This window comes from Eleutherodactylus coqui, chromosome 10 (assembly GCF_035609145.1).
Source record: "Eleutherodactylus coqui strain aEleCoq1 chromosome 10, aEleCoq1.hap1, whole genome shotgun sequence".
NCBI classification, from domain to species: Eukaryota; Metazoa; Chordata; class Amphibia; order Anura; family Eleutherodactylidae; genus Eleutherodactylus; species Eleutherodactylus coqui.
In genome coordinates, this window is record NC_089846.1 from 125,949,917 (window position 1) to 125,965,490 (window position 15,574).

Below are 15,574 nucleotides of genomic sequence, written 5' to 3' on the forward strand. Positions count from 1 at the left end.
CCGCATCCCCTGCATCCCCTATAGTTACGCCAGTGCATAGAAAACTTCACCAATACCCCTAAAAGAAGGAGGAGGAGCAATAGGAAGAGGAGGAGGTCCTCCTGTGGTTCAATTGTTAACAATGTTATCTTGCCACGCTGGGTCCTAGGTTCAAATTAGACCAAGGAGAACATCTACATGGGAGTTCTCCAAAAACATTGTCATAGATGAATACAGAATATGAGCCTCAATGGGTACAGAAAATATAAAAGTGGCACTTAATAATATGTATGCGCTGTATAAATAAAGGCGATCATTATGAAACACAGAGAGAACATACAAACTACATGCAGATTTTGTAGGAGCCAACATTGCAAGTCAATTATGCTAACTGCTGAGCCACAGAAGAACTACCACTACCACACAAAACAGGGCTTGACTAGTTTGGTTCGCTCAACACTACTCCTGAGTCAGCAACGTATTTCTGTACATGTCATAGAATACTCATAATCACAGAGTTGGAAGGGACCTCCAGGGTCATCAGGTCCAACCCCCTGCTCAGTGCAGGATCACTAAATCATCCCAGACAGATGTTTGTCCAGCATTTGTTTGAAAACTTCCATTGAAGGAGAACTCACCACCTCCCATGGTAACCGGTTCCACTCATTGATCACCCTCACTGTCTAATATCTAATTTGTGTCTCCTCCCTTTCAGTTTCATCCCATTGCTTCTAGTCTTTCCTTGTGCAGATGAGAATAGGGCTGATCCCTCTGCACTGTGACAGCTCTTCAGATATTTGTAGACAGCTATTAAGTCTCCTCTCAGCCTTCTTTTTTGCAAGCTAGACATTCCCAGATCCTTTAACCGTTCCTCATAGGACATGATTTGTACTTGTAAGGCAGGTTTAATGCCCGTCAGTTGTGTCCAGTCAGTGTTTTAACACTGGAGCTGGACACAAGTGATGTCATCGTGATGTGCTTTAGGCTCTGGTCCAACAACATCCCTCGTCAGGCATGGCTGGATAGAATAACACTGCGTGAGTCTAGTGTAGGACGTTATCCAGCATCAAAACTTATGTGCCAGATGCTTTGAAATGTCTCATAGAAAACTTTAAGATCACTTCTGGGACCAGTTTTGCATCTCACTACAACGGCGTAGTGGTGCGTCATGGCCATGTATATGAGAAGTCGGCTATAGAAAACAATGGGATCAGTTCTGGCATCAGTTTCCCTCAGGCATTTGGGTGCCATGCTGAGGCTTTATTCACACAAGCGGTTTTTTGCCGCTACGTAGCCACGTTTTCACGCCCGGACGAATATTGCAACCGTCTGCGGCATTGGATTCCAATGTATTCGTTCACATGGGTGATTTTGCGCCACAAACAAATCGCCACGGCATGAAAAAATAGCACATATGCTGCCAATTCCGGCAGGCACTTTTATGCACGACTGGAAAAAGATAGTCCTGGTTCTATCTTTCGACCGGTATACACTGGCGGCTTCCATAGACTCCTATGTGAGCTGAAAAAATAGGGAGGAGGAGGTAGTTAAGCAATGTCCAACGCAAGGAAAAACTCTTTAGGCATTTGAAGTCATTCCGAGGATTTATGCAGAGTGAGGGATTTCCGGGACTGCGGCATATTTTTTTGCTAATACGTCACACCCGGTTGTGTGAATGGATGAAAAAACACTAATTAAGCTTGGGACTTGATCGCGTCTTTTCTTCATTCACGCGATTTTACAGTGTGCAGGCGACCACAAAAAACCGCATACGCCACTGCGAAAAGATAGCGGCTATAGTGCTGTGAAAGTTTGCGTGAAGTAGCCCGTTCACACGATCCGAGGTGCGTGTTGTGTGCTTTCAAGGCTCCCATGGAAAGGTTCCTATGGAAAGCACGCAGCAAAGATAGGACATGTCCTATCTTTGCGCGCACCTCGGAGCCGACATGCGAGTTTGCAGTTGCATGTCCTATCTTTGTCCTATAATTCCTTCGTATGAACGCTTCTATAGGAAACCATTGGTACTATTTAGACGCGATCTCTTCACACATCGCTAATGCGCGTTCGCGTGAAAGAGCCCCAAGGTGTATTTACATGGGTGATATTCATGTGTGATTTCTCTGCGTTACAAGATGCACAGAATTTTTTTGTGAGAAGAGCCGATTATTTTTAATGGGTTGATCCATATGAGCAATTTTTCTCTCTAAGCGATAGTGCAAGAAAAATTGCAGAATCTCCTATTTTTGGGTGATTCTGTTCAAGAATTGCCGATTATTTCTTCTGAGAGCCAAAAAACCATCAATGTACTCGTGTAGAAATGATGCATTTTTTTCTATTTTAACTACTGCAACAACATGATTTTTTTTCACACATGTGAAAAACGTGTGCAAAAAAAAAATATTAAAAATCGCATGTACAGGGATGGGATGCGTTTTTGTCTCAAACGCATGTCAGTCGCAGTGAAGCTCCGGGTGTACAAGTGCGATATCTATCCAATTTCTTCAGACCGATCTCGCACTCACCCATGTAAATTCGGCCTTATTGCCTCCGTCAGCCTGAAGTTTCTCCGTCCCGCACTATTGATGCGAGAGGAAAATCACCCGTGTAAATTAACCCATTGGAAACAATGGTTTAATACATTGCGCAAATTTTGCGTGTCATATAATGCAAATAGCACGATTTTCTCAGCTGTGTAAATATAGCCTAAGGGCTTGTTCACACGAGCGTATATCAGCCGCTGGTTTCATGGCCGACTGATATATGCTATCATCTGAGCTGTCTTTCCCCTTCCCTCCCCCTCGTCGGCTCTCTGGCTCTCTCCTCCCCTCTGGCTGTTTGCAATGGAAGGGGGCGGGACGGGGTGAAGCTAAGCTCTCGCACCCTCCCCTTGTCCTCAGCCAATGGGAGGGGGCAGAATGGGGTTTAGCTCTGCGCCTTCGATTGTAAATAGCCGGAGGGAAGGAGAGAGGCAGAGAGCCAACAAAGGGGAGGGAAGGGGGAAGACAGCTCAGTGTGTAATATTGGTCTGAGTTTCTCGAACCAATATCGCACTTGCCCAAGTATATACACTAGAGATGAGCGAGCGTACTCGCTAAGACAAACTACTCGAGCGAGTATTGCCTTATGCGAGTACCTGCCCGCTCGTCTCAAAAGATTCAGGTGTCGGCGGGGGAGAGCGGTGAGTTGCGGGGTTAGTAGGGAGGAACGGGGGGCAGAGAGTGAGAGAGAGATTTCCCCCCCCCCCCCCCCCCCCCCCGCCCACGTTCCTTCCCGCTCTTCCCCGCCGGCACCCGAATCTTTTGAGACGAGCGGGCAGGTACTCGCATAAGGCACTACTTGCTCGAGTAGTTTGCCTTAGCGAGTACGCTCGCTCATCTCCAATATACACCCTAAGAGCCCTTTCACACGGCCGTAGGCGTTTTTACATGCGCCGCTGGCACTGTAGAAACACATGAACGTTTGGGTGTCTGTTCAGACGGACAAGGCCTGGCGCATATACGCCGAGGCCCCTATGCCGTTGGGATGGGAGAGACAGTTTAGCTATGCTAAACTGTCTCCCCCTTCTCTTCCTGGCTCAGGCTGCTCTCTCCACCCCTACGGCTGTTTGCAATGGGAGGGTGTGGAACGGGGTGGAGCTAGGCTTCCATCCCTTGTCCGCAGCCAGCAAGGGGAGAGGAGCTGACCATTGCTGCCTGGCGTAAAAGTGCCCGGCGCTATATTGGCCGGCCGAGCACTTTTACACCATGGTAATACACCTGTGTGATCTGATGCATTGAAATACAATGCATCAGATGGTAGTGTGTATCGGCTGACCGTGAAAACAGCGGCCGATATACGCTCATATCAATAATCCCTAACGAGAAATAATAAACAGCCAGATATCCAAATATATGGGAATAAGGGTTTGACTGCAGCTGACCTCAAATGGAACAGAGAAGCAGAAATAGTTAACTGAGCCTACCGACAGTGTGAACAGGCTCCCCACGACTAGCAGGTATTTTATACCTTACTTTCACAGGGTAGTAAAAAAAACTTTTTGTGTGTTTTTTTATATTTAGCTCTGACTATAATAAGGCTTTAAAAATATAGGATTGTGATGTAAATTTACAGACAACTTGTTTAACTATTAAAGCTCTCAGCATGATCCTGATTAATCTTACGCCAACTACATACAACCAGTCCTGCTGAGATATGCAGTTCTACAGGCAGCTTCCTTCCTTGTATATACCGCCTACTGAAATACAAGCCCTTATGGACTTTTCATATGGAGAAAGAATAGGCCACACGACACTCTGCAGTTAGACCCGAGGATGTTTGTGTGGAATTCTGCAGATATGGCTGCATCCTATGTGTAATTCCATCCCATGAAAAGGTCCCATACCAAGAACCAGAGCTTGCATTTAGGTCTCATTAGTACGAGTGTTGAGCTATCACGCTGGCCACATCGCCGGTGAAAATCACATGAATGGGGAAAATTTGCTATTCAGATGCGGCTAAACTTAGCGTTTTCTTATCCATTCACACGGCTGGGTGCAGCGTTTATATACGCTGCAGCCCGGAATTCCCTCAGCATAAATCCTTGGAATTACTTCTAATGCCTAAATAAAAGCACCTGTTATGTTTTTGCTGCGTTGGATACCGCTAAACTCCCTCCCCCTCTCTTTTTCAGCAGCTCCCATGAGTCTATGGGAGTTGCCAGCATATATTGGCCAAAAGATAGGGCAAGACCCATCTTTACAAGCTGCGTATGAAATCGGCCGCTGTAGTCAGTCGCTGATGTTCTATCTTTTCAGCAGCAACGTTTTTACGCGCCTAAAAATCGGCTATCTGAACGAATATATTGGAAACCAATTCTTTAGACGCTTAGGATTTTTCATCACAACTAAATTAGCCATGTAAAAACGCTCGTGTGAATAAGGTCTAACATAGCCATTTGTCTCCCTCGCCTCGTTTGTGTGTAAGCGCTCTAATAGCATGGCGAAAAATTTTTAAAATAAATTTAAAAATAAATAAAAATCACATACCGCTTGGGAGAAAATAGAGTGAATGGGCGATTTCAAGCTATTAAGTCTTGAGTTTAATTAGCAGTGAAATTGCCCATTCACATGATAGGGAGCTGTGCGGTGCATGTTATGCAGCTCCCATAGGAGTCTATGGAAACTCCTGCGCAGAACGCACCAAAGATAGGTCAGGTCCTATCTATTCTTGGAGCATGGACCTGAGGGTGCATTCAGACGACAGTATATCGGCTGGGTTTTCACACCGGCCAATATACAGTGTCCCTCTCTGCAGGGGGAGGAGGCTGGAATAGCCGGGAGCAGTGCTCTGAGCTCCCGCCTCCTCTCCGCCCTTCTGCACTATTTGCAATGAGAGGAGGCGGGACAGGGGCGGGGCTGAGTTCCAGGAATTAGCTCTGCTCCCATCCTGCCTCTCCTCATTGAAAATAGTGCAGGGGGGGTGGAGAGGAGGCAGAGAGGGGGCGGGAGCTCAGAGCACTGCTCCCAGCTCTTCCAGCCTCCTCCCCCTGCAGAGAGAGACACCGTATATCGGCTGGGCGTGAAAACCCAGCCGATATACGGTCGTCTGAATGCACCCTTAGATGCAATCTTTGCACATGCATGTTCTATCTTAGGGTGACTACCCACTACTGCTTTTTTTCCCTGCGAAATTTGCAGCTTTTTTTTTTTCTGCAGGCATCTATGGGACTTGTAATGTTAAAATCGCGATCGCGCAAAATCACAATTGATCGCGATTTTAACATTACAAGTCCCATAGTCCCCTGCAGAAAAAAAACGCAGGGTAGTCACCTGTAGGCTGCCTGTCCACAGGCATTGCGGTGTCCCGCGGCAGAGATCCACTGCGGGATATCGCCGTCTGGGAGCAGGAGCCGGCAAACGGATCTCCGCTGTCAGCCTGACAGATAGGCTGACCGTGGAGGACCGCGAAGAATTGCGGCAAATTGCAGCATGCTGCGATTTGCCAGCCACGAGTGAAGAATCGCAACGATTCTCCGCTCGTGGACAGGGCGGTTGCGCTCTCCATAGCAATACTATAGAGAACTTTCACTGCATTCCCCGCGGGGAACACAATTCAAACTCGCCCGTGGACAGGCAGCCTTAAGTGCGAGTTTTATGCGCATCTAACATTCCTTCATGTGAACTTTTTCATAGGAAATGATGGGTTTTATTAGACGCAATCTTTTCACACGCCTGTACTGCGCTAAAACCACGCTCGTGTGAAGGAGCCCTAAAACACTTCATCAAGGAATTAAACACTAATTGCTGTAAGAGCATTTCACCAATAGAGGGCGCAATTGCAACACAGTCAATCCTGAACCAGTTGTAACCATTTGTGGACAGTTTTATTGCGGCTACTGTTCATCCTCCTTTTTATCAAATTAGTAACCTGTTTGCAAAGCCAGGCATTTAACTAATAAGGAGGGTGCAATCATATAATAACTGAATATTGGAAGCCATATACCCTAGAACGGTAAGTGCGAGGAAGAGCTTGCATTTCATGCATCAGTTTTAATTAAACAGGATAATTATGGCTTGCACAATGTTGTTAAAGGACTGCAGTAAAATAGGGATTAAGATATTTAACGTAAATTATGACTATTTACTGACAACTGTAATCTGTATTTAATTATTCTGTATTGTAATGAATTTATGATGCATTCACTTAGATTCTTCCAGGATAGGAATGAAGCCCTTGAGAAATTACCTCTCTGCTTTCTCCGATAATTAATTAATTCATTTCTATTCCAAATTCCCCTTTCTGTCTCTTTCTGAAAACGTCTCTATTAAATATGTTTAATTTGCAGATTAATGGATAAAGAAAATATTCCCCAATTGGACATTTATAATTAATTACAATAATTATAGCACGGGGAGTATTTAGGAAATCAATTTAACGTAATTATTAGAAGTTGTGATACTTTATTAAAATCATTTTAGCTAGTTACATTTTTTGAATTCACCGATTCATTCAATTGGCGGCCGGTAATTCCCATTATATAATTATTATTATATTACTATGATTTTCCATTTGCCATAATACATGCTGCGGTTCTGGGATAAAATTATGTAAATAAAATCTCAATGATGGAAATGATTTATTGCAAACAGATTTTGGAGATGAAACGAGGCACATCTCTATTTTATCCTCCCTTAAGTGCTGCTACAAGGCACTTGTCAGTGATTGACATGGGATGTATTCTTGTGCTAATCTTGGAAGCTGTGTCCTGGTGAATGGGTTTGCCTCTATCCCTGATAAGGCAGGTTCACGTCTATATGGCTGACTGGAGAAATATCTTTAAAAAAAGAGGACTTCAAGAGGGAGTTACCCCTGTATAGTGGTGACAGTACTCTGAGGACACTTTCAACTCTGACCAATAAAATGACAAAAAGTAAAGTGGACTTGAAGGCACACATATTATAGAACCAACTGTCTTATATAAATGTAATCTATGGAAATCTATAGATTAGATACAGCATATAGAAAATGACAGACGATAGAAAATGATAGCTAGATAGCTAGATAGATAGCTAGATAGATAGATAGCTAGATAGATAGCTAGATAGATAATCTATCCATCTCTCACTCATTCTCTATATACTGTGTCCAATCCATAGATTTCCATAGAACACACTACACGTGTACAAGACTGGCTATACTGCACATATATGGACTGCCTGAGCTTCAGGACCCTAATTTTCAGCCCCTTGTAATCTGCGAAAACGACCGCTGCCGAATTATCACTTCTGAGTCCTTTTCTCCTTCCCTTTCTCTACTATTATGACATGCTCAGCTAATTTTATTATTTATTGTGGAAGTATTTAATTGGTGTTTTGTGAAGTGTAAACCCCCAAGGGCTCCTTGTATTGTACTGTCTGCATGCACCTGTAATATCCGTGGGATTTCCTAGTTTCCTGTAATATGTGGTTATTCTCTATTTCTTAGCCGGGGGTCCCAGTGGTGGAACCTATAATAGACTCGTGTTATGTTATTACAAATGATATACAATATAGAGTAGTAAAAATATAAACGAATGTATGGTTTTCGGTAAAGTTGTATTATAATTGATCGGAAAGTTGACACTTAGGTATTTTTATGGAGCTCAGAATTTTTCTTCCCACTGAAAAGTGTTCTATATTTATGCATATCCATATAATAATAATCTTATTACATTCATATTGATTATTACTGCTAATACTTTAATGTAATAACGATATTAACAATTTAGTCGTATGTGTGTTATTCATTAACTTAGTCATTTGGAAAACTGTAATATTTGTACAGTGTTGCGGTTCTTATGTTTTTATGGGATTAACCCCCAGTGCTGAATGTGGGGGCACAGCTGCTTGACATCCTTGTTTGAGATGAACTTTGTTTGGCACAGTACAGCCTGAATGACAAGATGTCAGGATGACCCCCTGTGCTTATAATGTACTGTACAATAATACCAGCGGCTGTTGGCTGCTAACAACCTGTAGCTCTCCAACTAGTACAGAACTCTGTTCCCTGGGAGAATTTGCTGTGATTTGTAGTTCCACAACAAGGGGTGGGGTTTGAAGTGCGCAGCAAATTAGGGTATATTCACAGAGTAGGTTCTTTTCTGAAAAATTGGTCCGATTTTTCATATGATTTTTATACATTTCTGCCATTTCTGCGCAATTTTAACTTTGAATCTGATTTTTACGCACGTTATTGAAAAAACATGATCGGTTCTGCACACTTTTTTTTAAGATGACCATGGTTACATACAATAAACGCAGATCGCAATCACATCGAACAACGGCAATATTTTTTAAATGCAGCCATAGACCTGAATGGGCGATTTCCATCACAAAAAAAATAGGATGTGCTGCAAATTTTTTTTTTCTACTCAAACTGTTCATACAAGTGAAAGAAAAAAAAAAAGAAGTTCGCACATAGGAATAGAACCATTTAAAATAATATGCTTCATTTTCATCTGATTGCTGTCTGATTTTTATGGACAGTTAATTGGATGAAAAAAAATCGTTCACGTGAATATACCCCTAGGGATTCACATGGGCGTTTGCGAATTCAGACCGTTTAAATCGGTCCGAATGTGCAAACGATTTTTCTGTGATATTCATGCGCACTGGCAATTTTAACACACAATTGTATTTTATGTGGTGCGTGTTTTTTGCACGCGCGTATAAAAAAAATTGCATCTTAGTTTTCTTTTATTTTTAATTATGGTTTCCATGGTTACCTGTAGAAAAATCAGGTCATACTTGCATCATGCGAGTGCAATTCGGTTTTATAAGAAGGCATTTATATACAGAGTAGGACACCCTGCAATTCTTTTTGCTTGTAAAAAAGGAAAAAAAAATCCCATGAAAAAAATTTGCACTTTTGAATGTAACCATTTAAAATAATGTGCTTTGTTTCTGTACAATTTTTATGGACAGAAAAATCCTTAATGTGAATATACTCTTATGCAAAAACATTTAAATATTCATCCACCAACTACTTCCCTTTTATAATTATAAGGAATGAGACTGGACTGGGTCTGATAATGATTGGATTACACGTGTCTAATAGCAGGTTTTACTCTAGAGGACCTTTCACACTGGACGGAATATTCCGCAACAGGGTCCCTGAATTCAGTCCCAAAATCCGCATCTTCAGCAGTGCAGATATTAGGGCTGAATATTCCACAAGAGGGCATATTCCACAACAACAATATTCCATCCTGCCTGAAAGGTCTTCTATTGACTTTAGCGATTACTGATAAAATATTGTTTCCAGCCAAAAGATGTTATCACTGGATCCTAAAGTAAAAACAAACAAAACAGCAGCAACAATGTAAATATTTATATTGACTGTTTGTAAATAAATAGTGTACATGTAACGAACATATCACAACACTAACCCGTGATATAGTATAGACAGAGATTATATAATTCTGTTTCAATCCTACTTATTTCCCATTTAAAACTTCTGAGATCCGAGCCCTATTTCGAGTCCCACTCAGCCTGTCTAGCAGGTACTTTGGAGAGAGGGGGCTGGGGGCGGGAGAATATGGCTCTGTGATTGACACTCCTGGCCTCCCCCAAACTTTCTTTTCACTGGCAAAGGCTTAATGTTACCATGGCAAACGGATTCTCCCGCCAGCCCATCCCCCCACCTGCAGCCAGCTGGAAAAAAAAAAACCCAAAGACCTGGGAGGAGGGGTCCACATCCCACAAATTATAGGGAAATTCAAACTTTCCAATGGACACAACTGAGATTCCCAGAAAATGGGGAATTGCAGGCTCAAAAGTATCATTGCCCTGTGTACATGATGAACTGAAACACAAATAAACTTTTTGCTCAGGTTTTCTTCTATTAGGGTGGCTTCTCTGGTAGCATTTTTTTTTTTGGAAAACGCACTTGCAATTTTTGATGCGCTTTTTTGAGCCAAAGCCAGAAGTGGATTAAAAAAGAATGAGAACAATAAAGGAAGGACTTCTACTTCTGGCTGTGGCTCTGCATAAACTGCATGTTTTGCAAAAATTTGTTTTATGTGAAAGCACCCTTGAGGAGAATCCCAAAACTGCTTATGCTCTGTAAATCCCAAACGATTGCATGTTTAAATCACTTACTATTACTGGAGTGTACGGCGAGAGTATTGCTGTATGTGAGATCCACATGTATCTGCCGTCCAGGCAAATTCAGTACACCTGTGTCCCCCTATGAACTCTAAGGACTAGAGTGGAACTTTCTGCTGCCCATATACAAGTACAAAGAGGGTGTAAAACACCACTATATTGACTTTTAAACACAAATCCATTCCCCCTGACACCTGCCAACTTTGCAAATGAATCTTTTTTTGAAGTGTTTTCATAGATAAACCTATTACTACAAGACAGGTGAATAGGTGCAAATAGCTTTCTTTTATATTGTGCTACATAGAAGCCTAATGTGTAAAAAGCTCTGATAAAATAGGTGGGATTGAGCACAACACTGTTTACTCTGCCATTGTAATCCCTGCATATTGATGGAGGGCTGATAGCAGAGGTAATGGTAAGAATTGATGTGTATGTATTTTACACTGAACTCTGCTTGAACAATTAGGATATGTTCACATGTCACTGATTTGCTGCAGATTTCACCCTTTCAGTGGAATTCAAATGGACTGGGTGAAATGTGCTGCAGATCTGCAACAAATTCTGCAGCAAATCAGCAACATGTGCACACACCCTCAGGCTCCATTCACACAGGACAGTTCAGTTGCAATAACCCCCCCCCCCCCCCCCAAAAAAAAAGTGCAGTGATGAAACCATGTGTATATTTGCTATGTTTGTAGTAAAATGTGTCAAATAGCACATGCAGTTTTTGGTGATTTTTTTTATTGCAGCCGAACTGCCCCATATGAATTGAGCCTTAGGGCTCCCTTACATGGGCATATGTACATTTGCGCGCCTCAGTGCAATGTTTTTGTGGAATTCGCAATGATTTTTTTTTGTGTTCATATCAGCGTATTTTATTGTACTTTTTCCGGTCGCAGGGTATATTCATTTGCGCGCAGCAAACAAGACACATTGCCTAAAGTGGCTAATTTGTTCCTGATGTGTTTTTTTTTTTCAGCGGAATTACGCAGTGTTCTACGCATTTTCTTGGGTATTGCTCAAGCATTTGTGCACCCCATTGACTTCTATGGAGACCTTTGGTGTGCAAATGCGCAGAAAAATAGAGCGTGCTGCATTTTTTATACCTGGCCGAAATACGTGCGCAAAATGCAGAAATGTGAACGAATATGTTGAAATCAATGGGTCCTATTTTCTGCATATTGTATGCAAATACACCCATGTGAAGGAGCCCTTAAAAGTATGTGTATTTTATTTATGAATATATATATATATATATATATATATATATATATATATATATATATATATATATAATATACATACACACACTAATGTGCAAAACATTGCATCACATGCTCCATTCAGTGCTTTATAGTAAAAACGATAAGTAAGCAGCATAAAACCTCCATGAACTGTTGCAAATGTGTTTTTAAATTAAATATCATCTTCTTTCCTATTATCTACAACAGTTCTCGACGGTTTTATATAATACACTTGTGCATATCATACACACGCATACTGGGATATGTACAGTATCACAGGATTATGTTACTTTGCAACTATCAAACTTTAGTTTTGTTTAAATGCAATAAATAAGTAGTTTCTAGGATGGTAACTCCCTGGCATTAGCAGCATTAAGTCCTGGACTGATGCCAGCCTGCAATGATTGAGCTTGCAGTTGTTTCACAGAACCCACTGAGATATAAGTGTGACAGTAATAATTTCATAACTTGATTTGGAATAATTGGAGATTAACTGCTTCTACTGTTGGAGTGGGAGGAACCTGACTGGGATGAGTTGTGAGACATGGTAGGAAAGAGTTAACTTGCTCCTGAAATGTGAGAGGGGGGCTGGGCTGTAGGGCTTGCACTTGATTGGCTGGTAGGATCTGATTAAAATGCAGTCACTCAGAAACTCAGCACTTCTTAACTAGGGAAGTTTGTGTCCGGTGATCAGAGAGGCACTGCAGTCTACTTCTTGTCTTCTCCTGCGATCCCCAACTAACTTCTAGCAGCTACCAATGTATAGCATGCTGGATACAGACATCAAGAGCCCTGTGCAGCAAACCAATGCACAAACTGGGGGTCCTGTGACTCCAGGGGGCAAAGGCAATGCGACCACTCCAGACCAGGACCGAGTCAAGCGACCCATGAATGCATTCATGGTATGGTCTAGGGGGCAAAGGAGGAAAATGGCTCAGGAGAACCCTAAGATGCACAACTCTGAAATCAGCAAGCGGCTGGGTGCAGACTGGAAGCTCCTGAGCGATGCAGAGAAGAGACCCTTCATAGACGAGGCTAAAAGGCTGAGAGCTGTCCATATGAAGGAATACCCGGATTACAAGTACAGACCAAGGAGGAAGACCAAGACCCTTCTGAAAAAGGACAAATATTCCCTGCCTGGCAATCTCTTGGCTCCAGGTGTAAGTCCAGTAGCCAGCTCAGTTGGAGTTAGCCAAAGGATAGACACTTACGCCCACATGAATGGTTGGACTAATGGGGCTTACAGCTTAATGCAGGACCAGATTGGGTACACTCAACATCCTGGCATGAACAGCCCTCAAATCCAGCAGATGCACAGGTATGACATGACTGGTCTTCAGTATAGCCCCATGATGTCTTCTGCTCAGACCTACATGAATGCAGCTTCTACCTACAGTATGTCACCAGCGGCTTACAACCAGCAAACCTCTACAGTCATGAGCCTGGGATCCATGGGGTCGGTTGTCAAGTCGGAACCAAGTTCTCCACCACCTGCAATCACTTCTCATACTCAAAGAGCTTGCTTAGGAGACCTGAGAGATATGATCAGCATGTACCTTCCTCCAGGTGGAGATGCAAGTGATCCATCTTCCCTCCAGAACAGCAGATTACACAGTGTCCATCAGCATTACCAAAGTGCAGGGACTGGAGTCAATGGCACTGTACCACTAACGCACATTTAATTAAGACTTTGATTCTCCTAAAGACACTTTGCTTGCCTGACGAGCATCTCGTAATGCAGAAAACTTGAGGACAAGGAATCAAAAGGGTGGTTTGTTTTTGTTTTTTATTTTTATTTTTTGTGTACAAAGTTTGTGCAAACTTTCCCTATAGAGCACAACATGCTGCGTATTTGGGGAGTCCTCTGTATTAGGGTGACCCCTAAATATAAGCTTTTGTTTTTTAAATAAGGATCTTGTATCTTGAGTTCTAGAAGTTGAAATTGGGACTATTAACCATAATCCAATGTTTACATGTTTTTTTTCTTGAGGCGCTCAAGATTTCCTTGAGTTTTATCCAAAACTGTAGATTTTATCATTAACTTTTAGACTTTACAAAAACTGTGCGGGTCGCAAACGCAAGATTATTTTTTTTTCTTTAATTTATAGTAACTTGTATTTTTCTTTTGCTCCTTTGTATAAACTTGTATTTTTTTTTGACTTTGTGTCCTGTTTTACTGTGAATTGTTTAACATATCAACAAAGAGACTAGTTTTGTTTTACTTGGTTTTTACAGACTTTTGAGTTGAGAGTAAAAACACAAATCAATAAATTTTCTAAGAGGAATAACAGAAGACTCTTCTTTACTTCATGCATGTTTTCTTCTGGTAAACTGGGTTTTTATGATTTTTGTGTCCACTTTTTTTTTTCCCCCTTGGACCCATTCATATTATGTTTTTGTAAGTTTGTATTTTGCAAACAGAGACTTCTATAAGATGGCAATCCGCTTTTATCCTTCCTGAATGGGTGTTTCTGTTTTTTTTGTTTTTTTTCGTTTCTTTCCCAGGGTTCAAAATAGACTTTTGGATCCCCCTAAAGGTGTGTTCACACAGTACGGATTTGCTGTGGATTTTGTTGCATGTCTGCAGAAAATTTCCCCCTTTTCAATTTGAATTCAACTAAAAGGCTTTGACGGAAAATCTGCAACAATCCTGTAGCTATTCAGCGATGTGTGAACATACCCTAATAGAACCAGATCTAAAAACCTGCTTGTTCTCAGTTTTCAATTGTGTGCTAATGAGATAAAAACTTCATTAGTTTGCAGCAATTGTACTTTAAAAAAAAAAAAAGTGTATGAGCACTTCTTTTTTTAACCTGTTCTTTTAGGTCCCATACCATTGGGGTAATAGTGTGTGTGTGTGTGTGTATGTATATATATATATATATATATATGTGTATATGTGTATGTATGTGTGTATATATATATATATATATATATATATATATATATATATATATATATATATATATATATATATATATATATATATATATATATTATACTTGAGCTTCCATGAAGTTACTAACACTACTTCTGTATTGCAGTGTGGTATATAGTGGCAACATAATTTCACTTTAAATATCACAATGTGTATAAGTGGGCATCTCAATCTCATGTAGAAGAACCTTATGAATGTACTAAATATCATTAATTCTCTACACTCTATTTTGCTGCATTAATGACCACTGAATTGCAAACTTTTTTTTTTTTTTTTTTGTCGTTTATTCCCTTCCAAGTGAGGCAACAGACAGAATATGTGGTGTTGCTTGAGGAATAAACCACTTTGTATCAGAACTTTTATAGGGTATATAATCAATGTAGGAATTAGACAATCTTATTCCATCTCCTCTCATACTACTAAAACTTGAACTTGTTTTCTCAATGAGGATTTTTTTTTTCTGGCGTTTAAACAAGCTGCTCAGCTTAATGTCAAACTATTAATTTTGTAACAGGGTAGATAGCTCCTAGCTATTAGACACTTTCTAGTATCAGGTGTAGCACACCAAAATAAGGGTGGAAATCTGATGGGACATAGCTTTAAAATATATTCATGTATTAAAAAAAAAAATTAACACATCCTGTTCAAAAATTTAAAAAAAAAATAGTACTAGTAATAAATATTATCCATGGGGGGTATAGTGCAGACCCAGTCCTTGGCCACAGCTGCAGTGACCAGTGGTGATATAAATATGTAGATGGCCTGCCTGAGGTTGCTGGGCACAGCTGGCT

At 41.2% G+C, this 15,574-nt stretch overlaps 1 protein-coding gene and 1 long non-coding RNA gene across 2 annotated transcripts in view; both read left to right on the forward strand.

Moving 5' to 3' along the window:
* The window catches only part of LOC136579830 (uncharacterized), a 115,411-nt gene that overhangs the window by 42,195 nt on the left and 57,642 nt on the right, over positions 1-15,574 (forward strand). The gene's annotated exons all lie outside the window — the stretch shown is intronic.
* On the forward strand, positions 12,521-14,122 carry SOX3 (SRY-box transcription factor 3). The gene has a single exon (XM_066579885.1). It carries the CDS (start codon positions 12,604-12,606, stop codon positions 13,525-13,527), a length of 924 nt encoding a protein of 307 aa, XP_066435982.1. The 5' UTR covers positions 12,521-12,603; the 3' UTR covers positions 13,528-14,122.